General features: G+C 48.4%; 2 protein-coding genes across 2 annotated transcripts in view; one reads left to right on the top strand and one right to left on the bottom strand.

The window, feature by feature from the left end:
- The window catches only part of SND1 (staphylococcal nuclease and tudor domain containing 1), a 457,273-nt gene that overhangs the window by 390,444 nt on the left and 39,972 nt on the right, over positions 1–26,857 (top strand). The gene's annotated exons all lie outside the window — the stretch shown is intronic.
- Positions 607–4,227, bottom strand: LRRC4 (leucine rich repeat containing 4). Its single transcript, XM_059711712.1, has 2 exons — positions 2,989–4,227; positions 607–2,814 (listed from the first exon to the last, which is right to left on the bottom strand). Exon 2 carries the CDS (start codon positions 2,712–2,714, stop codon positions 756–758), a length of 1,959 nt encoding a protein of 652 aa, XP_059567695.1. The 5' UTR covers positions 2,715–2,814; positions 2,989–4,227; the 3' UTR covers positions 607–755.

Below are 26,857 nucleotides of genomic sequence, written 5' to 3' on the forward strand. Positions count from 1 at the left end.
GTGCCAGCTCCCTTCCTTCTCTGCTCCTTTCTGAAGCCTCTATCGGGCAGGGCACACATGTGTCCCAGTGCACAAACCCAGGAGACTTCCCCACATGGACAGACATAAAGACTCAGCCCCTTTAAGGATTCATTTGAATTTGTGTGGTTTTCCTGTTTAAAATACATTTACAGATCTATCTTCCCCTTGGCCTTTGAAGGAAAAAAAAAGTATTGCCTCTCAATATTTTAGCACAGTACAAATTCTTGGTGCCTTTTTGTATTTTTTAAATAAGATAAATCTGCAAAGACAGCTCTCAGTTTAAGAAAGGTGTCTATAAGAAATGGATATTCCTGTATCATTTGAAGCATCTTCTAAAAAATGACAGACTCAGTCTACCTCCCCACCCTTCAGCAGCCCACACCCTACCTCTTTAGGGATGTTGGTTGATGTCTTACTTTGTTTTAGCTTAGCACTTTCAACCTTATACCAGAAAGCCCTTCTGGCAGCATAGCAAGCTGACTCGTGGCTTCTACCCCCCCACGACATTCCCAAGAACCCCACTCCCTGTTTAAATAGAACTTACAAGTTAGAAAATAGTTTTGTTTTGATTTTTTTGTTTTTAAATTTTAATATAATCTGTTTCTTTTACCAGCCCATAGATTTAATATATAAGCATATACAAGAAAAAGTCTCTCCCCACTCTGTACAAAAGTTGCTGTCTTTTTGTGAGTGTGCATTCTATTGCATTTTATAAGTTTTGGGGGAGAGGGGAGTCATATTTGAGTTTCCTGTACCTTGTCCTTGGTATGGGTCTGAATTATATAAGGTTCAGAGATAGTGGTGACTGTGGGGTGCAGAGAGTTCCCCAGGCTGTTTTCTGTCCAGTGGGCCCCATGTGCTGGTTTGTAGGTGTTGTAGTTAATATGGTCATGAATTGTGGGCAGCACGACTGCCCCCTCACCTGATACACCGGATGGAGCTGCTGTTGCCGCTGAGGATGCTGCTGCTGGGATGTCTTCATCCACTTGGATAATCTCAACTGTCCGGGCGGCTGTGACTGTACTCCTCTGCTGGTGCCGCTTACGGAGTTTATAGAAGACAATCAACATGGCGGCAGCTAGCAGAGTCACTGCCACGAAGCAGCCAATGATGATCTTGGTGGTCTTCATGACTTCGTCCAGGCTGGTCTGCATCTTGTCGTTGGTGTCTGTCGCGGGCACTGCCACCTGCTTGGGCACACGGGTGGTCTGAATGAGCACCGTGGTCGAGGTGGTATATGCCGGCTGGTAACCAGTGGACGTGGTGGGAACAAGCTTGTATTTACGTGTTGTATCCTCAGGTGATATCTCGGTGGTCTCCACGGTGACCGTGGTGAAGAAGCTATAGTTGGAGGTGTTGAGCTCGGCCGTGCTCACATTGAGGTAGGCCGAGGCATTGGAGTTGCCTGCCACATTGGTCACCATGCATGTGTATACCCCCGTGTCTGAGAGTAGCACGTGGGAAAAGTTCAAGGTGCCATCGTTGAGGACAGAGATCCGGGGGTGGCGGGAGGCATGGCTAAGCACTGTTCCATTGGGCAGCAACCACTTCACAGAGGACATAGGGGGAGTCCGACACTTCAGTTCCGCCATCCGACCCTCGGAGATATTGAGGTCCCGAGGTGCATCCATGATAAAGGGTGCAGAACACTGAAAGGAGGCCTGGTCCACCTCCACCAGGTAGCGGCCTCGCATGTGCAAGGGAGCATGACAGCGGCCACAGCAGGTAGAATTGGTGGGTATATACTCCCGAAGCCACCATGCTAGCCACAGAATGTCACAATCACAGTTCCAAGGATTGTGGTGCAGGTGCAACTCCACCAGATACCTCAGTGGAGTGAAGAGGTCATGGGGCAGAGAAGAGAGGTTATTGTGGGCCAAGTTGAGTTCCACAAGTGAGGCCAGCCCATCAAAAGCATTCCGCTCAATCAAGCTGACCTGTGAGTTCATGACCCAGAGCTTCTTGAGGGAGCTTAGGCCATGGAAGGAGCCAGGCCTGATTGCAGGGAAGTGGTTCCCTGACATCTCCAGCTCCTCCAGCCCGACCAGAGGGGTGAGATTGGGCATATCTTTAATGTTACACATGCCCAAGTTCAGGTACTTGAGGTTGAATAGCCCCTCAAAAGCCCCCTCAGAGATGTACTCCAGCTTCTTGAGCTCCCCCAAGTCCAGGCGCATGAGGGAGGGCACACGGTTGAAGGCATAAGAGGGGATGCTTTCTATGGGGTTGTTTCGCAGCCAGAGCTCCCGCAACTTGGACAGGTACTCAAAGGCCCCGCTGGGGATGACCGTCAGCCAGTTGTCGAACAGCTCCAGGGTGTTGAGGCTGGCTAGGCCATTGAAGGCCCCCACCTCAATCTGTCGGATGGAGTTCCTGCCCAGCTGCAGGACCTCCAGGTGGTGGAGGTGTCGGAAGGTGTCGGCCTGGATCATCTGGATATTGTTTTCCATGAGGTTGAGGTACCGGGTGTTGGAGGGAATTCCCTGCGGGACCTCGGAGAGACCCCTGCGGGTGCACACCACCTTGCTGAACTGGTTACTGCAGGAGCAGACAGAAGGGCAGTTCTGGGGCCCAGCGGAGGCGGCAGCAGCGATGGCTGCACACAGAATCCACACTTGCGCTGTGAGGTAGGCGACCGGGAGCAGGACGGCATTCCAGGTGTGGTGCACAGTTACCTGCCACAAGAGCTTCATGGTGTGGCACGTTCATAATTCACCATCGCCTGGGATTTTGGCTCGGAAAGGAGAACCAGCCCTACCCCGGCTTAAGTGAGCTAGGAGCGCCTCTTTCCATCTGGAGAAGGAGGTGGGGAGGGGCGATTAGAGACGGAGCGGATCGGCCAGAAATATCATGCCAAACTCAAGAGCGGCCCCTCGGCTGCCAGCCCCCCTCAAAGCCAGCCCTCGCCAAACTGAGACTTGGTCGCCCGCTGCAGCCATCCCCACCCAGTTATTCGCTGTCACCTACCTCGGAAGGAAGGCAGGGAGGAACTGGCGTGGTGTCCTTAATCGGTCTCCCCGAGAGCCGGCCGCCTCGTTCCCATTCTTACTTCTTAGTTGTCATTAACAAAGGGGGGAAGAAGAGGGGGCGGGAAGGGTGGCGGGGCGAGGGGAGGGGGAGACAAAATGGCTTCTAGTAATCCCGGAGCCGGCTACGCCGGAGCAGCGGAGTTGAGGCGCCGGGGAGAGCGGAGGCCCGGCGGGCTATGCAGGTGCATGCTCCCCCCTCAGCCGGAGGAGCGGCGCCACCGCGCTTCCCGGCTTTGTCCTTGGACCCTGGCCCCGGCTCGCACCCGCCACGGGGGAAGCCGCTTCATCGCCGGAGTGCGCTCCGGCGCCCCCCGCCCGCTCCCGGGCAGCCCCGGCGGGAGGAGGGGGCGCCCAGCCTCAGGCCGCTCCGCCGCTGCGCTGCCCGCTCTCCCGGGGCGGCCGCTCCGGCGGCGACTGGTGCAGTCGTTAGCTCGCGGGGCGGCGAGAGTTAAGAGGCGGCGTCGCGGCTCCGGTGCCCTCCCCAGACACACACCCCCTTCTCGCCTCGCCTCTCACGGGTTAAAGCGACACCGCCGGGGCTGCCTCCCGTCCGCCGGCTGCTGCGCGGGGAGCGGTCATCCGTCCAGCCCCGCGGGGACCGAGTCCGAGCGCTGGAGAGGCGCGGGCGCCGGGGCACCGCAGGCCCCTTCGGGGAGTCCGGGGGCGAGCGCGGGTCCGGCACCGGCCGCAGCGCCGGGCAGCGCGTCACCGCCCGCCGCAGCCGGGCCCCGGGCGCGCCTCCGGCCCTGGCTTCGTGCGGAGCGAACGAGTTCGGGGCTGCGACTCCCGGCGCCTTCAGCGGCTGCGCTGCCCGCGAACTGCGGCGGCGGCGTGAGCAGCGGGGGTCGCGGCTGCGGGAAACGCTCCGAAGCCCGGGGACATGCTCTCCGCTCGCTAGTGGCGGCGGCGGCGGGGCCCCTGCGCTCGGCGCGCACCGTGTCCTGGCGCCGGGCTCGCGGTGTTGCAGGCGGCCGCCGCGCAGACCGCTCTCTCATCCTTTTGTCCTTCAGTCGGAACGTGAATGTACTGCTGACGCATCCTGTTCTGGGGAAGAGGAGCGTGATGCAGCGCTCCCGAGTCGGAGCAGCCTCCCCGCCGCCGCCGCCCTCGAGGGGTTAACCCGGCGCCTTCCAGCGCCGCCGCGCAGCCCGCTCAGCCTCCGTCCCACTTCCTCCTCCTCCCCTCTCCTTCCCTCCTTCTTCCCCTGCTTCCTCCCGGCTCCCCCGCCGCCACCCCCTCCCCGGACCGTTTCCTCCGCCCCCTCTGGACGAGGGGAGCGGCGGGCGAGCGGTGTGAGCGTCTAGTGAGCGGCGCGCGAGTCGCGGGCGTTCGCAGCTATTTTGGTCTGGGCGGTCGCGGGGAGCCCGGCCGCCGCGTGGCCGTTGATAGGCTGGAGCGGGGCTGCTGCGGGAGAGACCGCCCGCCCCCGCCCCGCACACGGGCACCGGACACCCCCCGGCAGCGGGTGAGGTGCGCTCAGGGGCCGAGGACCCGGAGCGCGGCGGCCCGCGGCGGGGCTGCTGCTTGGCCAGCCTCCCGCCCGGACCGCGTCATCCGCACCCCCGCCGACTGCTGACGCCCCTGGCCGCGCGGCTCGGGCCGCGTACGCAGAGTTGGGAGCTGCACCATGGGGACGCGGGGGCGGCTGCGGGGGTGGGGGGTGCAGGAGACCGGCAGCCTGAGCGGCTGCACCCAGGCGTCTCCGTCCTGCCCCTCCCTTGCAGGTTTCCTCACCCCTCCTCGGCTTTAACTGGGGCTTTAAACGATAGTTAGAAAAGGGCTGCGGGGAGGCAAACCGCGGAGGGAAAGACCAAGAGCGGGGAGCTGGGGAATGACAACCTGGGACAGCACCGAGGCTGGCAGAAAGGATCGAGGTGAAAACTCCCAGAACCCAGGGCACAATCAGTTCATTCATGGAGCCGCAGCTTCTCTCTCTTCACAGCCCTGTGAGCCCCTTATCCTCCCTGCCCGAGAGGATTGGGGAGGAGGGGGGCGTCTTAAACCTGCCCCATGAGCTTCCCCAGCACCTCTTCCTTGTTGGGACTTCCTGAAGAGAACTCTGCAGCAAGTTGCAGAGTGAGAGGAGACCCTGGGGCACTAGACAGACCGTTGTAGCCGTTTTCCGACCCCCAAAAGGTAACCCCTTAATTTTTGCCTAGTTAGGGTGGGGCTACGCCATTGGAAGCCAGTCTGGTAGAATTTGGCCTGGGTTTCACATTGCTTTTTCTCAAGGGCTGGCTCTAGACCACCCCCCCCCCACACACACACACACACACCCCGCCTCACCTCGGCAAGCTTGCTTGTCGAATCACCTGCACGTGGGCTATTGGCTTAAGAATGGGGAAGTCCTGCATTTCTCAGCTCTACATGTTATCTCAGTATGGTTTGCTGCCAGTAACCTGAGCCTCGTCCTTATATATGCTAGGGATCCTTGAAGTCCTGGCAAGTTGGAGTCCCCATTATTTACCAAGACGTTTTTATTATGCATTTGCAGTCGATGTTACTAGGGTCACATAGTAAGCGGTGGAGCCAGGATTTGCTCTCTGGCGGAGCTCAGGTGTCTAGGAGGTGATTCCCCAGAGTTGTCTCCCTGCTGTTGAGAACTCAGGTTTCATCCATACACTTTAACAGGCATTTACTGGGATGTTTCATGCTCTCCACGGTGCTAGGGAGGGGTGTGTTTTTGCTTACTCTTCACTTACCCAGTGAAGTAACTGCCATAGTTGTCTCCATTTACAGATGAAAGTACTGGGCTCAGGCAGGCAAACACTATGCTTAAGGCCATACACCCGAAAAGCAACAGAGTCAAGCATTTCAATTCAGCCTTCAAATCCTGAGCCCAGTGTTTTCATCACTATAACAAAAATGCCCAATGTGTCTACTCTGCATAGAGTAAATAGTGGAGGTAAAATTGTAGGAAAGACTTAAAAAGTTCAGTGAGGAGAAATAGAATGAAGAGTGGGAGAGGAAGGAATGAGAGAATAGATCTTTTATTTAACTTGTTTCTTTCACAATAACTGATCAAGAAAAAGAATGAGAGAAATGGAAGTAAGTCTAACCCTGATAGTCATAGATCCATCTGGGCTCTTTGAACGCAGCAGGACACTACCATCCTATAGACCCAGGAAAGGTAAACCTAGCCCGACAGGTCTGTGGAGGAGAATCAGAAACTTGCTGCTTAGGGGTTCCTCTCCTTGTCACAGCTGGCATCAAGCTGGTAGAGTGCCAGAGGGTACCCTGGCCAGGATCCAGGTAGCACACTGGAGCATGGCTACCTCACCCTCCTCAGGCAAAAGAGGGTCTCTGCCTGGGCTGGTCTCCTGCCAGTGTAGGCAAACTCAGGCTCCATCTGTTCAGCTCCAGGCCCAGCAAATGAAAGGTTCTGCCCCATAACTGTGTAGGTGGATGGAAGGGTGGGCTACCTTGGATCAAACCAGTACTTAGTAATCAGATTGTCTCCCGGTAAATATTTGTAACTAATGGATGAACGTGAATAAATGTACCCAAGCTCTGTGCAGCCCATGGAGTTCTAGATGGGGCTGCTTTGTCCTCGGGCTCGTCAACGAGACTGAGAGCGCATCACAGAAGCTACGAACTGGACCGAAGAGGCTGCAGGGCCATAGCAGCACACAGCCCTTCTGAACTTAAAGTGGCACTGTAACCCCAGCATCATCTAGCCATTGCCTGTTGTCCTCAGCCCCTGGTTCTACTTCCTTGATTTGAAGTGTTGGCACCAAGGAATAAAAAGAAGAAAAAGGCTTAAATTAAGATGAAGAGACGGAAAAAATGTTTTCTGGTTTCACACAGAGATTGCTGTGATAAAGAGAGAGAACTGAAGAAGGCAGCCAGTGATTGGGCAAAGCCTGCAGTACTAAGACTGAGATACCTGAGTTCTAGTCCCCTCTCTGCCACGGATTAGACATGTGAGAAATCTTAAAACAGCTCTAAACCACAGTTTCTTAATTTATAAAATTAAAGAAATGGACTAAAATGTTCCTGCAGTTCTCAGGGGCCGTGATTTCTACGCCTTCTCAGATCAGATACGTAGCCCTGTAAAGGTTGATCCTTTGGGATTGTAGCCAAGTCTTGGAAATGAGCCATGAAGTGGGGAAGACACCGCTTCCTTCAGTTTAATCTAGCCATCCACAGTGCCAACGCAGATCAGTGTTTTCCCAGCTACTAAGAAGGCTTATAGATCACAAAGTGTTAAAGCTGAGAGGGACCTTGGAGATCATCTGAACTTAATCTCTCATTTTACAAATGGCATTAATGAAAATCAGTCCTAGTGACTTACCTAAAGCCACATGACTAATTAATATCAGAGTCTGTCCCTTCTGAGCTCAGCCCCTGAGTCAAGATGACAGTGTATGGCTAATTGGCATTTAAACCTGGGCTTGGAAAATATTCCCAATGCCTGTCTCGTGTGGGCTTGTATGCAGGTGCTATCCTTATACTTTGCTGGACTAGGATAAAGATGGGTCTTTGTAGCCAGTCTGCCATTCCAAGTGACTTCAGACCCATAATAAGAAATGGAAGAAAAGTTCAGCGGGGACGGACTCAAAGAGGATTGCCTCGCCAGGCTGATAATTGGGCTTTTGGTAAAGCCCAGAGCTAGACCACTCCCAACCGTGACATGCAGCCCCGAGGCACTATCCTGAGCAGCCACTAGATGTCCATAATGTCTCACAGGGTTTGCTCCCTGTGCCATCTTGGACAGGGTGCTGTCTTGCCTCCAGTAGGCTTTGAGGCCCCTTAAGGTAGGCCCACCAGTGACAGGAAGATCACATTTTTCTTGAAACTCCAGTTCCTGTTTGCTGGACTGCCAAACCTTTTCCATTTTATACTCTGTGCTGCCATTTTAGTTAAGAACGAGAAAAGAGCAAAATAGAAAAGGGACCTTGAGAAACAGGAAGAAAGATAGTATGGGAATGGCTCTCCACAAAGGTACGGAAAGATATCAATTGATTGGTGGATTGATGACAAAGCAGTATAAGAAATGGTCTGTGTGGAAATAGTCACCTCCTCTCTTATCCAAGGCAGTGAACACATCGGGGGGTGTGTGTGTTTGCATCTTCCTCATATGTGAATACCCCTCCAAGGTCACCTTCTCTAAGGTTATTTTCCTTGCCTGTGATCCCAAAGTGAGGCTGTGGCTGTGCCATTACTACCCACAGTCACTAAGGGAATGGATTTTCTTCCTTGAACCTGATGATTCAAGGCCACACAACTGTTCTAAAGTATTCACTCTTATGAGTGCCCTCAGAATCCACTGTTCTTTTCCCCTAAGGACTCTACTTTGTAAGGAAGGCAGAAGAAGCAGACAGAAAATCACTCTCCCTACAGGTCCCATCCAGAGAGTAATTTAAAAACCTCGGCAAAGAAAAGACAAGATGCTTAATGAGAATGGCAAAGAGCTATAGAATGAAAGGGCTTCTCCCTCTTCTCTGAAGCTAGTTCCCTGGGGCTTACAATCTTTGTGGGCTGCCAGGCCTGACTGGAGGGAGAAATCTCCCAATCCCCCCACTGCCTCCTCTTTTGGGGTAGACAGTTTGGTGCCAGTTCTAGCCACAGTCACCTGTACGGTCACACAGACCTTGCGAATGTTCACCTCTGCAGGTGCATTGGCCCATTACAGGCCCTTGTGGTTTATCCTTCTCTATGATTGCTTTTTTATAGCAATGACAATGGTGATGTTAAAGCAGTACTTATGGGGAGTTGGTAGCTACTTGGAAAGTGTCCTTACACAAATTTGCTCCTCATGACAGCTCTGTGAGGTAGACACAGTTAAGTTCCCCATTTTGCACATGAACTGAAGAAACTTCCTCAGGACCCCAGAACTAGTGACTATTAGTTTCTTGAGGCTGCTGTAACAGCTTATCCCATGTTTGGTGGCTGTAACCTGGCAAGGCCACACTCTCTCCACGGGCCCCAGGGGAGAATTGTTCCTCGCCTCTTGCCTCCTCCAGTTTTTGGTGGCTGTCATCACTCCTAGACTTATGGCCACCTCAATCTCTGCCTCCGTGGTCATTTGGCTTTTCTTCTGTCCTTTCCTCTTTGTGACTTATAAGGACACTTGTCATTAGATTTAGGGCCCACCTGGATATTCCAGGGTGATGTCATCACAAGATCCTTAATGACATCTGCAGAGACCCTTTTCCCAAGGGTCTTTGGGATTAGGATGTGGATATATCTTTTGCTCATTCAGCTCGCTGCAGTGACAAAGCCCGTTTTCAATCTCAAATCTGTCTAGTGCCCAAATTCTAAACGGCTATGATGCTGTGACGTGCCACTTAGAAGGAGAGGAAGGGAAGGGTACATCTGACAACCAGCAGGGGACTCCACATCCTTGTGCTTGTTGAGGAGTGGAGGAGCCAGGTGTGAGCTATATGGTCACAGGGTCTTCCCAGTGGGAAGGGATGGTATCCCTCAGTCAGCGCAGCCTTAGGAAACATCACATGAGCCAAGAGAAGGGGGGAGGCTGACCAGACAAACTCTATAAATCTGTCTCCTATTACTTTATTTTTGCTTCTCTTGATTCCTTTTCTTGATGTATAATTTTCTAACTATTTCTTTACATGACCTCTAGATTTTATCGCAAAGATCTTGGGACATATAAGCATTTACCAGTAATACTACTAGAGGTACCTTTGGCATTGCTGCAAAATTTGGCTCAACTGTAACTGAGTCAGAAATGTTGAGCTTCATGCTCGTTGGAGATTAATAGAGACCTCAAGATCAGAGCCCAGCAGATGCAGAGAGTTATGAGTAAGAATGCTTTTTAAAGTATTTCCGACATAAATATAAATCTGTTCTTTAATCGTGGGTCCATATATACAATGTGTGTATAAATTTATTCATTTTGGTTGGGTTTGGGGAAGCCCAAGTATTTTTTTCCCCCAAACTGAGTCTACAAAATAAAATACGTTACAGAGTGTGGAGAGAATGCCAGTGGGCATTCTACCATAGTGGCGTATGCAAAGTATTCTGGAGTCAGAGAAACTTGGGTCAAATCCTGGTTCTGCCTCTTGGATACTGTGTATGTAAGTTACTTTAAGCTTCAGATTCATGTGTAAAGTGGGATTAAATGTATTATTGGACTAGAAGTGATGAAAATCACAATCTTAACAAGTAGTAACAGTGGTAGTAGCTATTACTGTCTAATATGGAAACTAGTATAGAAAGGAAATATTTTATACCAAGTCGATTATTGAGAAAATCCATTTTTTTCTTACTATTTTTTTTCTGGACTGATCTGCTCTTGATATTATGCCTAATTTAGACCTTTCAATTCTTCATTCAAGAATCAGGGTGTTTTTTTGTTGTTTGTATTTAAAAATTAATTTTGAGATAATTTTAGACTTTTAGATAGTTCTAAAATAGTTCCCATGTGCCTTTCACCCAGCTTCCCCTTATGTTAACATATAACCACAGAACATTTATTAAAAACTAAGAAATTAACCTATTCAAGACGTGTATTTTTTACTTTTGCCTCTCCAGTCTATTCCCCACAGCCACCAAAGTGACCTTTGTGACATTATATCAGGTGATGTTATTGGTTTGCTTAAAATGCTCCATTATCTTCCGTTCATAATTCAAATAATAACAAAATTGCTTACCATGGCCCTAACTGGTTTGGCTCAGTGGATAGAGCATCGGCCTGCGGACTGAAGGGTCCCAGGTTCGATTCCGGTCAAGGGCATGTACCTTGGTTGCGGGCACATCCCCAGTAGGGAGTGTGCAGGAGGCAGCTGATCAATGTTTCTCTCTCATCGATGTTTCTAACTCTCTATCTCTATCCCTTCCTCTCTGTAAAAAATCAATAAAAATATATATATTTTTTAAAAATTGCTTACCATGAACCACAGGCCCTAAGCCATCATGCCTTTCTTGTACATGTATGTCCTCATATTTTGTCATCATCCTCCTTATTCCCTCCTCCTCAACTATACTGTGCTTGTTTCCCTTACAATACTTTCAAGCTGGTTCACCACATTAGGGCCTTTGCTCTCCCCTCTACCTGGAATGTTCTTCCCCCACATCTTCAGGTACTGGGCTCCTTCTAGAGCAGGTCTCTTGAGAGAGATTTTTCATGACTACCCTCTCTAAAGCAGCCCCACTAGTCAGTCACATCACCAGCTTTGTTTTCTTACTTTCTTTACTGTTATCTGTGTTTATGAATTGTACACTCCCATGAAAGCAGAGCCCTTCCCATCTTGTGTCCCTATTGGTATATCGCTAGCGCTAGCCCTACTCTTTAAATCTATAAAGACAGGTTAAAAATTACCAACTTTTGCCAACTGGCATGGCTCAGTGGTTGAACGTCAACCTATGAAATAGCAAGTCAGGGTTCGATTCCTGGTCTGGACACATGCCTGGGTTGTGGGCTCCATTGCCAGTAGGGGGCGTGCAGGAGGCAGCCAATCAGTGATTCTCATCATTGATGTTTCTGTCTCTCTTCCTTCCTCTCTGAAATCAATAAAAATATATATTTTTAAAAGTTACCAGCTTTTAAAATAAATCTTTAATGTTGAAAGTATTACATATGTCTCCCTTCTTCCCCCATTGACCCCTTCTAGCATGCCCCCTACCCCAGACCAGCTTTTTTTTTAATGCTGGGAAATTAGGATCCTAGTGGCCTTTAGGTTTCTGTAGTCCTCAGTTTTTAGAATTGCTAGCCCCTTGCTGACAGATTTATGAGAGTTTTATGGAGATATCATAAAGGCTCACATGTTCTTAGCAGTTGTGGAGGTGAAGAGTGAGGAGAGTGAGTATAGGTGTGCATGTGCCTGCCATTTTCAAATTTGCTAAAGTTCATTTTCTCCAAAGGGAGTGGAGGCTATTGAGCCTGAAATAGGGAGCACCAGGACAGTAAGATAAGTGCTCTGAAAGTGGCTGTGCCAACGCTTTTTGCTAATTAAACACTGTTAGGACAATCACCACCAGCAGCAGTGAAGGGCGCCCCATTACCTCGCTTTATGGAGAGCTGGGTAAATTTAAAGGCAGCTATAAATATCCCACTGAGTGCCTGAGCTATAGCACAGTCCGGCCGGGCACTGAGAGGAGCCAGAGCTCTGTCCATGGTCCTCTTCTCTATTAGCTGTCAGTCCCCCAAATGTGCATGATTAAAGAACAAACAATTCCATCAACGAATTCTTAATTGAAAACATTCAGGGAGAGCCAAAACAAACAGCTGTGTGAGAGCCCGGGTCACCTGGGTCCTTCTCCAGCTTTGTCATTGACCTTCTTTCCCTTTTACCTTGAGGAAGATGTTTCTTCAGTTTATGACTCCGTTTTTCTCAGCCATAGGTGTGTCACAGAATGTTTTTAAAAATAGTCACATGGCTTAGGGCTGTTCTGGAAATATTCTAGGGCCCCTTACTGAGCAACTCACTGCTTCAGAGAAAAACTTACAGTTTGGAAAGTGTGAACAAGATGGGAACATAGTTTTTATACTTACCCTAGGGAATCTCTGAATGAATTTAAGGCATATATTCAGCTTGGAACTTTTTCCATGTTTTTAATCTGCTCAGTTGTCTTGAAACCTGTTGTGTTCTTTTCTGCGGTTTCTCCTTGTGTCTCTTCTGTGGCCTCCAAGCCACTAATCCCCTCGAGTGGTGCCATGTTGTCACTGCCTACTCACCACCAGCCTTCTTGATCTGTTGTTCAGTCTCTCTGTGGATCAGCCTGTGCTGCCAGCTTCAGCAGTGACTAGAGTTTTCCTAGTTCCAGTTGGTGTGGCCTCAGTCCATCATTCAATACCGGCCTAGTACTGTGAATTCATTTGTCTCCTCTAAGAAATTTCATAGGGAGAATTGGAGGACCCAGAATGGAAGTGTGGGCTTGAATTTGGTCTTGTGGTTGCATCCTCACCCCACTCATCCTTGAGCCAGAGGACAGACTCTACCCTTAGAAGTGGAGGGGAGTGCAGCATTGGGAATAGCAGGAGGCCAGCCGGGAGCTCCACCGCTGGCTTCCCCATGAGTCATCTAACCATCAGTGGGTAGGTTGGCTGACACCCAGGTTCCTGGATGCTGCGTTCCTTTTTCATTATGATATGAGCCTCTTCAGGAGTTAGATGTACCCGGCCTCCAGCCTGCTCTTGCTCCTGTTTTTAGATGTGACTTTCTCTATCAGAGAAGAATTAGAATTCCCCAATTTCTTGGTTTTCATCTTCAGATTCATATTCATTCACTCTCTCTTTCTTTCTCTCTCTCTCTCTCAGTTCTGGATTTGGCCAGAACTGCTCTGTAAATATTTGTTTTTACACAAGGAGAGTGTGACTGCTTTGAACTTCATTCTCCTTTACCCCAGAACACCACCTCCCTATCCATGAATCCCCATCTCAGTTTTTGCCTCCCTACCAGACAGGAATGCTAAGAGTCCGTTCTCAGGGACCTGATGGTGTACTCTAAACTACTTCTCTGAGGGACACCAGACTGAACTCTCTCTGCTTCAGGTGAGGGGTGCTGAAGCCCCAGCTTTTGTGGGGCTACCAGCTGCAAATCTGGGTGTCTCCCACCATGATGCCTGGACACTGGCAGCTGGGCAGAGGAGCCCTCATTCTCTATCACTTTCTTGGTGACTGGAGCCAGTTTGTGTAACAGCCAGGAGGCTGCTTGATTTGTATTCCGTGCACAAGCCCTGAAAAAAAAAGTCTGAGGAGCCCTGCCAGCCAATAACTCTGAAAGGATTCTTTATGTGAGTGAGCAGGTTGTGGGCTGGACAAGGGCTGCCCCCCCGCCCCCCGCCCCCTCAGCTGGCCTCTCTGGCCCAGCAACTTGGTGGTGTTTTGGAGCTGGCACGGAGCCCTTGGGGATCCCTACCCATGAGGAGAACCTCTTTGGAGCCCAGGCACAGGGAGCAACTTCAGCTCCATCCTTCCTGCCCTGGCTTCTGGCAGCCTGTCTCCAAATGCCGGTCCGTGGGGTCTCTTCAGAAAAGGTGTGTGAATGCATGTGAGACAGTAGGTGAAAAAGAGAGAGGTGAACATGGACAAACCAACCCACCAACCAACACACGGGGCATTCTAAGTCTCTAGTGGAAACCTCGGAGAGAAAGATGTAGCCTGCGTTTAACACTTCCAGGATGAGGCCGTCTCTCAGCCAGCAGGACTGTTCACCTGAGCCTTGTCGATTTCCTAACCCAGTGGTCGGCAAACTCATCAGTCAACAGAGCCAAATATCAACAGTACAACGATTGAAATTTCTTTTGAGAGTCAAATGTTTTAAACTTAAACTATATAGGTAGGTACATTATTATTAACTTAATTAGGGTACTCCTAAGGCTTAGGAAGAGCCACACTCAGGGGGCCAAAGAGCCACATGTGGCTCTCGAGCCGCAGTTTGCCGACCATGGTCTAACCAATGAAAGCTGTCTTTTGCCACCATTGTCTGCAGAGGGACAGAAATAAGACTCCCTGGTCCTGCACTTCAGGTAGCTGCAGCATAAAATTCCTTATCAAATTGAAAGCAAGAGGAGCTCACACTGTGATAGGAACCAGGACCACTTCTGCCCTTCACGACCATCAGCAGCCCTGCCCCATTTTCAGTGCCGCTTAAGGAGTTGGCTCCCTGCCAGCTCCTGGCTGCGTCTGTCTCTTTAAGAATGTTATTTATTAATAATTAACTAGAGGCCCAGTGCATGAAATTCATGCACTGTGGTGGGGGGGTCCCCTCAGCCCAGCCTGAACCTTCTCACAGTCTGGGAGCCCTTGGGGGATGTCTGACTGATGGCTTAGGCCCGCTCCCCGTAAGCAGGCAGTTGGACAACCTTAGCACAGCCATGGAGGCAGGAGAGGCACCTACCACCGCCACTGAACTTGCCAGCCGTGAGCCCGGCTTCTGGCTGAGCGGCGCGCCCCCTGTGGGAATACACTGAGCTGCAGGGGCAGCTCCTGCATTGAGTGTCTGCCTCCTGGTGGTCAGTGCGCATCATAGCGACCAGTCGTTCTGTTGTTTGGTCAATTTGCATATTAGCCTTTTATTATATAGGATGAATTTTCTAAACACATAACCTTGACTCTCTTGCTTAAGTGAACGAGACCATTCTCATAAACACTATTTTGTAGGAAGGCATTCAGGAGGTGCTGAAGAATGTTCTGAAGCCTCTCCTGAGCCTGGAGGACAGTCACACTGGTAGGCGAGGAAGGCGGTGGGTCTTAGTCACCATGTGAGGCTGCATCTCTGTGAGAGCAGCCGAGAGGAGAGGCTGGCTGAATTTTGTCTTAATGTGGCCCATGTTCTTGGAGGTGACACCTGTCCCCATACCAGCTTCACCTCTGCCAGGGTTAAAACCTCCTCTGTCTCTCATTGGCTCTAATTGTTTTGAATATATTAATGTCCAACTCTTTGAACAAAAATATGTTTAAAACATATGGTTGCCCATATTTAATCCATCATAAATAATATACCTGAACTAAACATTGCAATACTTTCTGAAGAGTATTCATTCAATAGGACAGTGTACACAGACAAATACTTCCCTCCACCCCCATTTTATTTTGGAGCCATCTAGGAAGGCCTATGGGCTTAGGAGAGACTGTGTCTGGGGCCGAAAGCCAGCAGAGTGGGGTCTCCTGCCCTGGCCTGTGTTCAGCTTTTCCTAAGGAGCATTTATTTGGTCTCCAAAAGGAACAGAGTTGTTGCTCCACTCAGGGATTTACCCCAGACTCGGTGCTGTCCACCTACAGACACTTGGCGGAGAAGAAAGCCAGGGGAAATACTTCCCTTTGGCTAGAGGAAAGCTTTTCCCAGACCCGCCTCCCCCCTCCAGTGCCCACTGCCACCCTTGGGTCAGTGCACCTGTAGTTTGCATGGGATTCACCTCTCAATTCCGTGCGGTCAAGGAGCTTTGCAGCCCTGATGGGGAGCACGGGATTCTTTCCACAAGGGACAGGCAGGCTCGTGAAGAAAATGGCTTTGTAGACAAATGCAGTCCCGCTGTTCCATAGAGACCTTTGTCCCCTGGAGGTCAGATGAGCAGAAACTCTGAAACCAGTGGCTTGAAAGCTGGTCACCAAGGAATTTTTTACGTGTGTCCTGTGCACCCAACATGCTTATTTTAAAAATCCTTCCTTCCCTCGCCTGACTGAAAGCATTCATTGTTTTCCCACCGCGGGACAATAAAAAGAATGTTTAGAATAAAGAAAGAGGCTTGTCTTCTCCTTCTCCCTTCCCCACCTTTATTCCTCCTCTCACGCTTGCCCCCAAAACTTAAAAGTTTAAGAGAACCTTTTTATTTATTTATCTTTATTGATAGAGTATTACAGATGTCCCCCATTACCCCCTCATTGCCCTCCTCCATCTGGCTCCCGCCGCCCCCTCCCAGGCCTTCACCACACTATTGTCTGACAAGAGAACCTTTGAGAAGGAGTTTGAAATGGCTTTGCTGTCATCCTCAGAAGTATGAATAACACTTTCCCGTTCAGTCCTTTCCTTTTCCATGTAGTTCATACAGAGTGGAAGGAATGTGTCTCTTTTTGTATTGATGGATCTCATTCCGTCATTGTGTGCATTTGTCTGTGTGGCCTGCTAATGCCGTTTGAGTTTCTAAAATCCTTATTTAGCAAATCTACTTGTGTCCTGGGTTTAGCCTCCACTTACGGGACAAGTAGAGATTATAATTATAGGGTCGTTGATCTTCTCCAAGTTTCCTATCAGATTTATGTCTATGAATTGAGAAATTTGCACATTGATAGAATGGAAACTAGCAGCACATGTGGGCTAATGGGGGGACGAAAATGGATCTCTTATAAAGAATTGGGGTTGTATCAGCACCGATAGATCTGTTTGTGTATTTTTTTTTTTTTAGCATAAAAAAATCTTTTCCCAGAATCCTCTCACCAGACTTCCTCTTACGTTTTATCACCCAGATTTGGAAGATACTCCCTTATGGGACTAGGAAAGAGAACTCTCCTCTCCCACTCCAATGATTGGCTGATACCAGGCATTCATAGGGTCCTTGAATTGGGAGGAGAAAAAAATTACATCTTTATTTTTATTACTCTCTAACTCAATTTTAGCGTTCCCTTTGAATATGAATGTAAGCAACAAATCATAGTAAACCTAGTATATCTAAGACTCACAAACATTTTCATATTACATTATAATAGTTGTAGGAATTCCAAAATATTGTTTACTCTTATCATTGCTGTGAAATTGTAGTTGTTAGACCTATTGCTGCATCTTGGTTTTTAGCATGTTAATAAAGAAACGCATATATTAACTGTTTCCTTATTTGAATGGTGAATTATTTTATCTTTATTGTTGAAGGTATTACAGATGTCTCCCTTTTTCCCCTCCCCATTGACTCCCTCCACCCTGCTCCTGCCCCCCCCCAGCTGATTTGGGTGGGTTTTTAAAAATATTTTAACAGTGTTTCAGTATAATTGATATCTTTTGCAATCTTATGTATTTTAATTTATATATTAAAAAATATATAGTATGTACAAATATTAAATTATGTTTTATACCTGAAAATAATATTGTATGTCTGTATTATTGACATACATAATTAACATACAAGATAATTTATGTCAGTTATGCCTCAGTAATAATATATATTATTCTGTGAAGGGGGTCCATAGGTTCCTCTTGATTGCCAGAGAGTCATGGCATAAAAAATAACTTAGCCCAGTGAGCATTTTCCTGAGTCACATACAGATATCACCAGCAAATATGATGGAGACCTGCCAGCAGGGAGAAGGGGAAGTAATGACTGTTGCCTGGGCAACAATGGGCCTTTCTATAGTGAATGCCCATAGCTCAGACAGCCTAACTGCCACCAAGTGGTTCCTTCACTGCTATTGCCAGCTACATGTAATTTCCAGCCATGTCTCCCAAACTTCAGGTATTCTATGCCATCTATGTCTGCTGCCTAATCCAAGTATCCTCTCTACTATACTTCCTAATTTTTTTTCTTTAAATTACTCTCTTTTTTCTGAAATAAATTATTTCAAAAGAAACTTATAAAAATGGAAATGGCCTGGCCGGCGTGGCTCAATGGTTGAGCATCGACCTATGAACCAGTAGGTCACAGTTCGATTCCTGGTCAGGGCACATGCTCGGGTTGCAGGCTTGGTCCTCAGTGTGGGAGGCAGCCAATCAGTGATTCCCTCTCATTGATGTTTCTATCTGTCTTTCCCTCTCCCTCTCCCTTCCTCTCTGAAATCAATAAAAATATATTTAAAAAAATAAAAATGGAAATGTATCATGTACCATAAATGAAAGGAAACCTTAAAAATAACTATGGAGAATACAGAATAGTGTTCAGAAATTCTGGCTAAATCTTATATGCCTGCAAGGCTCTGAATCTGAGGTCTGCCCTTTTTTTGTTAAAGAAATGGTAAAGAGCCTGGCCAGTGTTGTTCAGTGGTTGAGGGTCGACCTATGAGCCAGGAGTTCATGGTTCGAAGCACATGCCTGGGTTTCTGGTTGCGGGCACAGTGCCAGTGGAGGGGGTGCAGAAAGCAGCCAATCAGTGATTCTCTCTCATCATTGATATTTCTACCTCTCTCTTCCTCTCCCTTCCCCTCTCTGAAATCAATTTTTTTAAAAAAAACATATTAAAGGAAATGGTAAAGACATCAGCGGTAAACCCAGACTTTCTCCTTAACTTAATCAGAGGAGCTGAAAATAGTTGAAAGGGAATAACTCGGTTGTGGTTGTCATTTTGTGCTCCATCATTGACACACCTAAACTAATTCAGTCCCTTGGGGGAAGAGGATTATGATAGACCCCTCATCTTACAGACTAGTGACCCCACCGGCAAAGGGAATTAGGTTCAGTCTAACTTGTTTTTTGTGAACATGTATCATCTTATAACAATCACTTGCTTTCTGAGAGCTCACGAACTATGTTTCAACAGCTGATTCTGGGATTTGGTCCAGGACAGACAACTTTCTTACCTTGTGGTTCATGGAATTCACTGTCTTTTCTTTGTTCTGTTCTTTCTAAAGGTCAGACCAGCATTTGCCTGTCTCGATTCTAACAGCATCTCTTTTGTCCTCTGTGATCCAGCAATGATTCGTTAATTGATATGGCTTGATGTTACTCAGTGGGGCTCTAAGGGGGAAAGCACCAATCTAGAAAACCTCGTGGCAGAAGAGGCAGCCCCTTTTGGCCCAGCCTCAAAGCTCAAAAAGAGGCGAAGTGGATGAGTAGAGACCCTAAAGATCAGATGACAGGGGACTGAACCGGAGCAGTTTGGGCCCTGGTCCTTCAGGAGGGAAAAATGCAGGAGGGGATGGAACTGAGAGTGCAATTTCAGGATTGCACTCGGGAGGCTGGAGAGCTAGAAGAAGCTCAGAAATCGATGCCATCCCCTACCTAGGGATGGGAAAACACCAAAGAAGTTCAGTGGCTTCTCTTAAAATTACCTTGGCATAAAGTAGTGGTAGAGCTAAGATTAGAATCCAGGCCTGCCCCCTGCCCTGAGCTATTTCCACTCACCTTAAGTCACTCTAAAAATACATTCATTCACCTACAGCTTAAAACCGGGCTGGGGTCACTCCCCTGCCACCTGCTCTTTTGCTCTTCTTTCCTTTTCCTCGCCTGTCATCATTTCCCCTTCTCCCTGTCTCTCTTCTCTCACTTTTCCTCGCCAAGGCCCTGAGGGTGGAGCAACAGGAATGATCCCTCTCCTCTCATTCTTGGGGATTTTTAGGGCTCGTATGGAAGCTGTGGGAAAGGATGTTCTTTTGGGAATGTCAAATCTTTGTGCCCCATGGACCTCTCCTTTATCCAGTGCTGTTGCATACAGGCACCCTTTATGTCAGGGGAGCCGAGAAGGAACCCCAAAAGCATTTGAGGGGAGTGCTTCTCCTTTCTCCCCTCTCTCCTGCCTCCTCCCATAAAGATTCTAGTTGCCAGTGTGGGTGGTCTGAGGCCTGTCCGTCTCTTCCTTCCTGTTCATTTCTGGACCTCACGGAACACAAGAGGCAGAAGTTCAGGGTGGGGAGGGTGAGATCAAAGCAGTGATTTCCGGGCCCTGAATTAGGATTAGCAGTGATTTTTGTTAATATGGTTTCGTTTTTATTGATTTTAGAGGGAGAGGAAGGGAGAGAGAGAGAAACATCTACTTGTCGTTCCACTTATTTATGCGTTCTTTGGTTGATTCCTGTATGTGCCCTGACCGAAGATGGAACTCAGAACCTCACTTATTGGGACAGTACTCTAACAGACCAAGCTGCCTGGCCAGGGCTGATTTTTTTTTTTTTTTTTAATTGAGGAGACCCTGTTGAGAAAGACAGGCTGACAGTAGCAACTGTCACTTTTGCAGAATCTCTCCTGGAGCTGTTAGTTGTGTGCATCTTACCTGTTGAGTGAGCCTTGCGAGCATGTTTGTACGTGAGTGTGTACTGCAATCTCCCAGCAGGCCTCATGCATAACGTTCCTAATGGTTTGAAACAGCGAATGTTATTGTCTTTAAGTTAAGTGCTTCAATTAGCACTGCTTGGGATGAACTCTAGGCAGTGATCGGCAAACTGCGGCTCGCGAGCCACATGCGGCTCTTTGGCCCCTTGAGTGTGGCTTTTCCACAAAATACCGACTTCTGCGCATGGGCCACGAAGTTTCAATCGCACTGTACGTGCGCGCCCGCACGTGATATTTTGTGGAAGAGCCACACTCAAGGAGCCAAAGAGCCGCATGTGGCTCGCGAGCCGCCGTTTGCCGACCACTGAACTAGGGAAACATGCCTGTTTGGGAACCGCCTTGGGTGGGAGAGAGGGAAAGAATGTGTTGCCACTGAAAACAGCTTCCAGGGGCAGCCTGGCCACTGCATGGAGAGAGCTGCCGGGACCAGGTTTCATTTGGGGGGCGAGAAAGCGGAAGCGATTAGGAGGTGGGCAATATATAGCGACGCAGAATGTATGTGTATCAGTTCCCCGAGTAAAGTATTAATCACTCCGCTGTGTAACACCTCACCCCACTCTGTTGCACTTCAGGTTGGTAGGCAGAATGCTCTCTGGTTGACAGTTCCTTCTTGCAGCTGTTCACATGAGTATTTGTATGTCTGTCAGAGAAAGGACCTTCGGGGAAGGTTAGCTGTGTGGCAAAGCCTTTCAGAGTTCCTTCTGAGCAGCCTCAGGTATGTTGGCCCTGTAGTCTTTCTTGGAGGAGTTGTGAGGCCAGAACCTTTACCTCGGAGAGTCTGCCTCCTCCCCAGTCCTGCTCTTCACCCCTTTTTCTTTGTCACCCTTACAGGAGCAAAACCAGCATCATTTCAATGCCCAGATTGTTTCTTTCTTCCCTTTCCATCCAGGTCTGAGTTTCACAATAATGTGGAGGGCTCCATGATTGATCTCTCTCTCTGCTAAGTCCCCCAGAAGGTTTTCTCTTTCTACTCTGGATAAAAGGAACCAGGCCTGGCTGCTCTGTGCTTCTCTCTCCCAGCCCTCACTCTTTCTTTTTCTTTTTTCTTTTTTTAGTATATTTTATTGATATTTTACAGAGAGGAAGGGAAAGGGATAGAGAGTTAGAAACATCGATAAGAGAGAAACATCGATCAGCTGCCTCCTGCACACTCCCTACTGGGGATGTGCCCACAACCAAGGTACATGCCCTTGACCGGAATCGAACCTGGGACCCTTGAGTCCGCAGGCTGACTCTCTATCCACTGAGCCAAACCAGTTAGGGCAGGCACTTAACTCTTTAAACCTCAGTTTCCTCATCCATAAAATGGGGATGATTCTCGTAAGTAGAGTCATGGGAAAAATGTCACCAGGGAGCCCATTATAGGAAGGAATAGAATGGTGGAGTCAGGGGAACAGTCGCTCTCTGAAAGTGATGTGAATGTAAAAGAGGTTCTGAGCTGATGCCTCAGGTTCATCAAATGAAAGCTTGACTAGGCCAGGAACACACATGGGTAAGGTTTCCCAGAAGTCACTGTACAAGAAGAACTGATCTCAGGGACACCTTGTATCCCAGGCAGATAACCTCAGGTACCATGCGATTGTTTTTCATAAGAAAGCTGAACCCTGGCCCTGGCTGGTTTGGCTCAGTGGATAGAGCGTCGGCCTGTGTTCTGAAGGGTCCCAGGTCCAACTCCAGTAAAGGGCACATGCCCAGGTTGCGGGCTCGATCCCCAGTAGGGGGCATGCAGGAGGTAGCCAATCAATGATTCTCTCTCATCATTGATGTTTCTCTCTCTCTCTCTCTCTCTCTCTCTCTCTCTCTCTCTCACTCTTCCTCTCCCTTCCTCTCTGAAATCAATAAAAAATATACTTTTTTAAAAAAGAAAGTTGAACCCGGAATTGATGTGCGCATATGCATGTGTGTAAGAGAGAAGTTAACAGGAAGATATTTATACAGTTCACTCTTTTTTTATTATTATTATTTTTTTTTTTTTATTGCTTAAAGTATTACAAAGGGTATTACATATGTGTCCATTTTTTCCCCCCGCCCTAGACAGTCCCCTAGCCTCCCCTACCCCCCGGTGTCTTATGTCCATTGGTTATGCTTATATGCATGCATACAAGTCCTTTGGTTGATCTCTTACCCCCCTACCTCCTGCACCTCCACCCTCCCCGGCCTTCCCACTGCAGTTTGACAATCTGAGGCAGCTCTGCCTCTGTATCTATTATTGTTCAAAAGTTTATAATGGTCTCTATTATCCATGAATGAGTGAGATTATGTGGTATTTTTCTTTCATTGACTGGCTTATTTCACTTAGCATAATGCTCTCCAGTTCCATCCATGCCGTTGCAAATGGTAAGAGTTCCTTTCTTTTTAGAGCAGCATAGTATTCCATCGTGTAGATGTACCACAGTTTTCTAATCCATTCATCTACTGATGGGCACTTAGGCTGTTTCCAGATCTTAGCTATGGTGAATTGTGATGCTATGAACATAGGGGTGCATATATCCTTTCTGATTTCTTGGGATATATTCCTAGAAGTGGGATCACAGGGTCATATGGGAGTTCCATTTTCAGTTTTTTGAGGAAACTCCATACTGTCTTCCATAGTGGCTGCACCAGTCTGCATTCCCACCAGCAGTGCACAAGTGTTCCTTTTTCTCCACATCCTCTCCAGCACTTGTCGTTTGTGGATTTGTTGATGATAGCCAGTCTGACAGGTGTGAGATGGTACCTCATTGTTGTTTTGATTTGCATCTCTCGGATGATTAGTGACTTTGAGCATGTTTTCATATGTCTGTTGGCTTTCTGAATGTCCTCTTTTGAAAGGTGTCTATTTAGGTCCTTTGCCCATTTTTTGATTGGATTGTTTATCTTCCTTTTGTTAAGTTGTATGAGTTCCCTATAAATTTTGGAGATTAGGCCCTTATCAGATATGTCATTGGCAAATATGTTTTCCCACACAGTGGGTTTTCTCGTTGTTTTGTTGATGGTTTCTTTTGTTGTGCAGAAGCTTTTTATTTTGATGTAGTCCCATTTGTTCATTTTCTCTTTCGTTTCAAGTGCCCTAGGAGCTGTATCAGTGAAGAAATTGCTTCGGCATATGTCTGAGATTTTGTTGCCTTTGGATTCTTCTAGAATTTTTATGGTTTCCTATCATACATTTAAGTCCTTTATCCATTTTGAGTTTATTTTTGTGTATGGTGTAAGTTGGTGGTCTAGTTTCATTTTCTTGCATATATCTGTCCAATTTTCCCAACACCATTTATTGAAGAGACTATCTTGGCTCCATTGTATGTTCTTGCCTCCTTTGTCAAATATTAATTGAGCATATTGGTTCGGGCCGATTTCTGGGCTCTCTATTCTATTCCATTGATCTATATGCCTATTCTTGTGCCAGTACCAGGCAGTTTTGAGAACAGTGGCTTTATACAGTTCACTCTTTCCTTTCTCTCCTTCCTCTTTTTTTGCATGTGGCTGATTCTTCTGTTTGCCCCAAACAAAGAATTTTTGCAAAAACCACTATTTTCTGGCAATCCTAAGTCCATTTTTATGTCATTTGTATACAAATTGAGTCCGTGATACCCAGCAGGTCCTCAAAAGTACGACAGAGTCCACTCCTCACCGTCCCCCTTAGCCCTTTCCCCAGAAACCCACCCTCCCAGCGAGCACCGCTCTCAGGCCAAGAGAAGAAGCCTCTGCAAGCTCTGCCTTCACTGACCTGCGCAGGTCAGTCACTGCACCAGATCAGTGAGATCACTGCTGAGCCGTCGGAAGGAGGCCTAGTTGCCGGGCAAAAACCCAGGGGTAGCTGGGCCCCGAGCGAGTCCCATGGGCCCCTCAGATGCCCAGAGGTCTTGCCATCAGAGCAGTCTGAAGAGAGCTCGCTTCGGCTTCAGATCCCTGCTGATTTTTGTCCTCCCTCACACCATTTTCCCATGGTCTTTCGGCCCAAACGCTCTTCCATTTATCATGTTGCCTGCAAATCCAGTTTCTGTGCTGCTGCCAAGATCCTTCTCTGCATTCCCTCAGCCGCCTACCTGTGACCCAGCCAGCCTTCCCCAAGAGTTTCTATAATTATTTGAGGGAACCATTGTTCCAAGAAGATAGGCAGAGCTGCCGAGATGAGGGGCTCTGGGAGGGGACAGAGCCAAGTCAGCCTCCGTGCTGAGGAAGGAACATCATTTCCGAGATGCTTCTAAGGTCTTCTCTGCCGAATCTCCATTTTTAACATAGTCTCTTCCCTCAGATCCATGCCTGTCCATAGAAATGACAGTAGGTTCACTTAGCTAAAGCCTCCAGTGCAGGAAATATGAAGGAGGGGTCTGGGTTTCCATAGGGTAAAATCCAGACCTTGTCCTCAGCTACGGCCTGTGTGCTCTGCCTCCAGACCTTCCCACAGGCTCCCACTGGGAGGGAGGCAGGGAGGGAGGGGGCCTTTCTACCTTGGAACCACAGTGCAAATTTAAGTTTCTGCCCTGGTTTTGTCTGCCCTTCCTAAGATTTAGGCAGAGGCCCAGAAGGCATACTTATCACATTCGAAGTGAACAGAGTGTGTTCTGTTACAAGTGTGGAGGAAGATGGGCTGCACCCAGCCCGCGTGGCTCAGTGGTTGAGTGTGGACCTATGAACCAGGAGGTCACGGTTCGATTCCTGGTCATGCCTGGGTTGCGTGCTCGATTCCCAGTGAGGGGCGCGTGCAGGAGACAGCTGATCAGTGATTCTCTCTCACCATTTGTTTCTATCTCTCCCTCTGCCTCCCTTTCTGAAATCAATAAAATATAGTTGGAAGGAGGGAGAGAGGGAGGGAGGCTGTAACTTACAACAGATGTGATTTACCAGTTGTAACAAATGCCAAGTCCTGTGTGTAAGTTAAAAAAAATCAGCTACACAATTACAAGATGAAGGTGACCTAGTTTGACAGCAGTTCATTTGAAAATAACCTGGGGGGTGGGGGTATGTTCACTACAGAGTGTACACTAACAAACCGTGTGAAGTGACTGATAAAAATTACATTAATAGACCAATAGTATAGATCGAAGGGGGTAATTATTCTGCTCTGCTTGAGCAACATCTGGGATATTGTGTTCAGTTGTGAGCATTGCGTTTTTAGAGTTTTTAATAAGTGGGAAGAGCATTCTTAGGAAGGGACACGGGTAGTATAGAATGTGGGTCCAGGTCCAGGGAGTCATGGAAACCATGGGGGATGGAGAGAAAGGACAGAGGAAACATGAATAATATGAATGGCTATTACATAGAGGGCAATGGCAGGGAATGAACACTGTTCATGTTAGTCGCCTCTATATAGAGTCTTTTCTCATGTAATCCTGAAAAGCAGCCCTTGGAGCTAACTTTCCCAGTGTTACCACCGGTAAATAAGAAGAAGGATCCGATTAACTCCAAATTGCTCCCGACTACAAAACTTAGAGGGGTAGAAGGAAGTGCAGTTGGGTGGGTTTTAACTTGAAAGAAGACTGACAGCGAAATGGCCTCTTGAAGTAGAGAGCTCCCTGTTGTGGAATATTTGATAGAAGCTGGCCATCTCCCAGAGGTCTGAGGAAGACATTCACGGGGGGCGGGGGGCCAGGGGGCCAGGATGACCTTTGGTTCAGATGGGGTGTTCTGTAATTCCCTCAGGCTTTGGGGGCAGCCTCAGGCACTGGAGAGCTGCTGGGCCGGGAGGGCAGACAGAGCTGCTGACGGCTGTTTCTTCTGCTCAGCCCACAGATCACAGGCCGTTCACACCAGCCTTCGCCTAGTGCCCGATTTGCTTGTCTCAGTGCCTTGAACAAGCTCTCGAACTGAACTGGCAGCCTGTCTGTCAAGATGGGATCTGGCCCGCCTCCCCTCTTTGACTCCCCTTCGTTGCCACAGCTTGTCCTCCCACTCAGGAAGGGGTATTTTGAGGAGACGCCATACTGTCTCCTTTTCCCTACCAGTGCAGTCTCCTTCCTGGCAGCAGCCACTGAGGGGGCATTGCCATCCTGTCTTCAGAGCCAAGTCTGTTGACGAGGCCGGCGTGGGAACCTGCCTGCTCACGCTGCAGCCTGGCCAATGCCTGTCAGAGCTCAGCATCAGAGTGACAGCCACTTGCCAGGCTGTTTGCTGAACACAACTCGTCTGTCAAGGGAAATCAGACGAAATCCATCTCCTTGTCCAAAGCCTGGCCTGATGGGCGTGTCTGGAATGCCATTCTCCCATCCCACCCTATTTTTGTGCCTTGAAAAGTATTCCCTCTGGGATTTCAGTGTTACATTGATGGGTGCCCGGGGCAGAGAATTCTGGTCGGTAGAATGATGTGAAGAGACCAATCCCAGCCCCTACCCTTTAGGAACTCCCAGATTAGAGCAAGTGGCTGCTGTATGGACAGTGCTGGCTTAGTGCATGCAGAATTGACACACACCTTTTTAAATTGACTGCTGTAAAATAGCACATAAGTCAGAAGGAATTAAT

Source organism: Myotis daubentonii, chromosome 10, assembly GCF_963259705.1.
Source record: "Myotis daubentonii chromosome 10, mMyoDau2.1, whole genome shotgun sequence".
NCBI lineage: Eukaryota > Metazoa > Chordata > Mammalia > Chiroptera > Vespertilionidae > Myotis > Myotis daubentonii.

Excerpts from the sequence above, each read along its gene's own strand:
- LRRC4 (XM_059711712.1), bottom strand. The coding sequence starts at position 2,714 with ATGAAGCTCTTGTGGCAGGTAACTGTGCACCACACCTGGAATGCCGTC.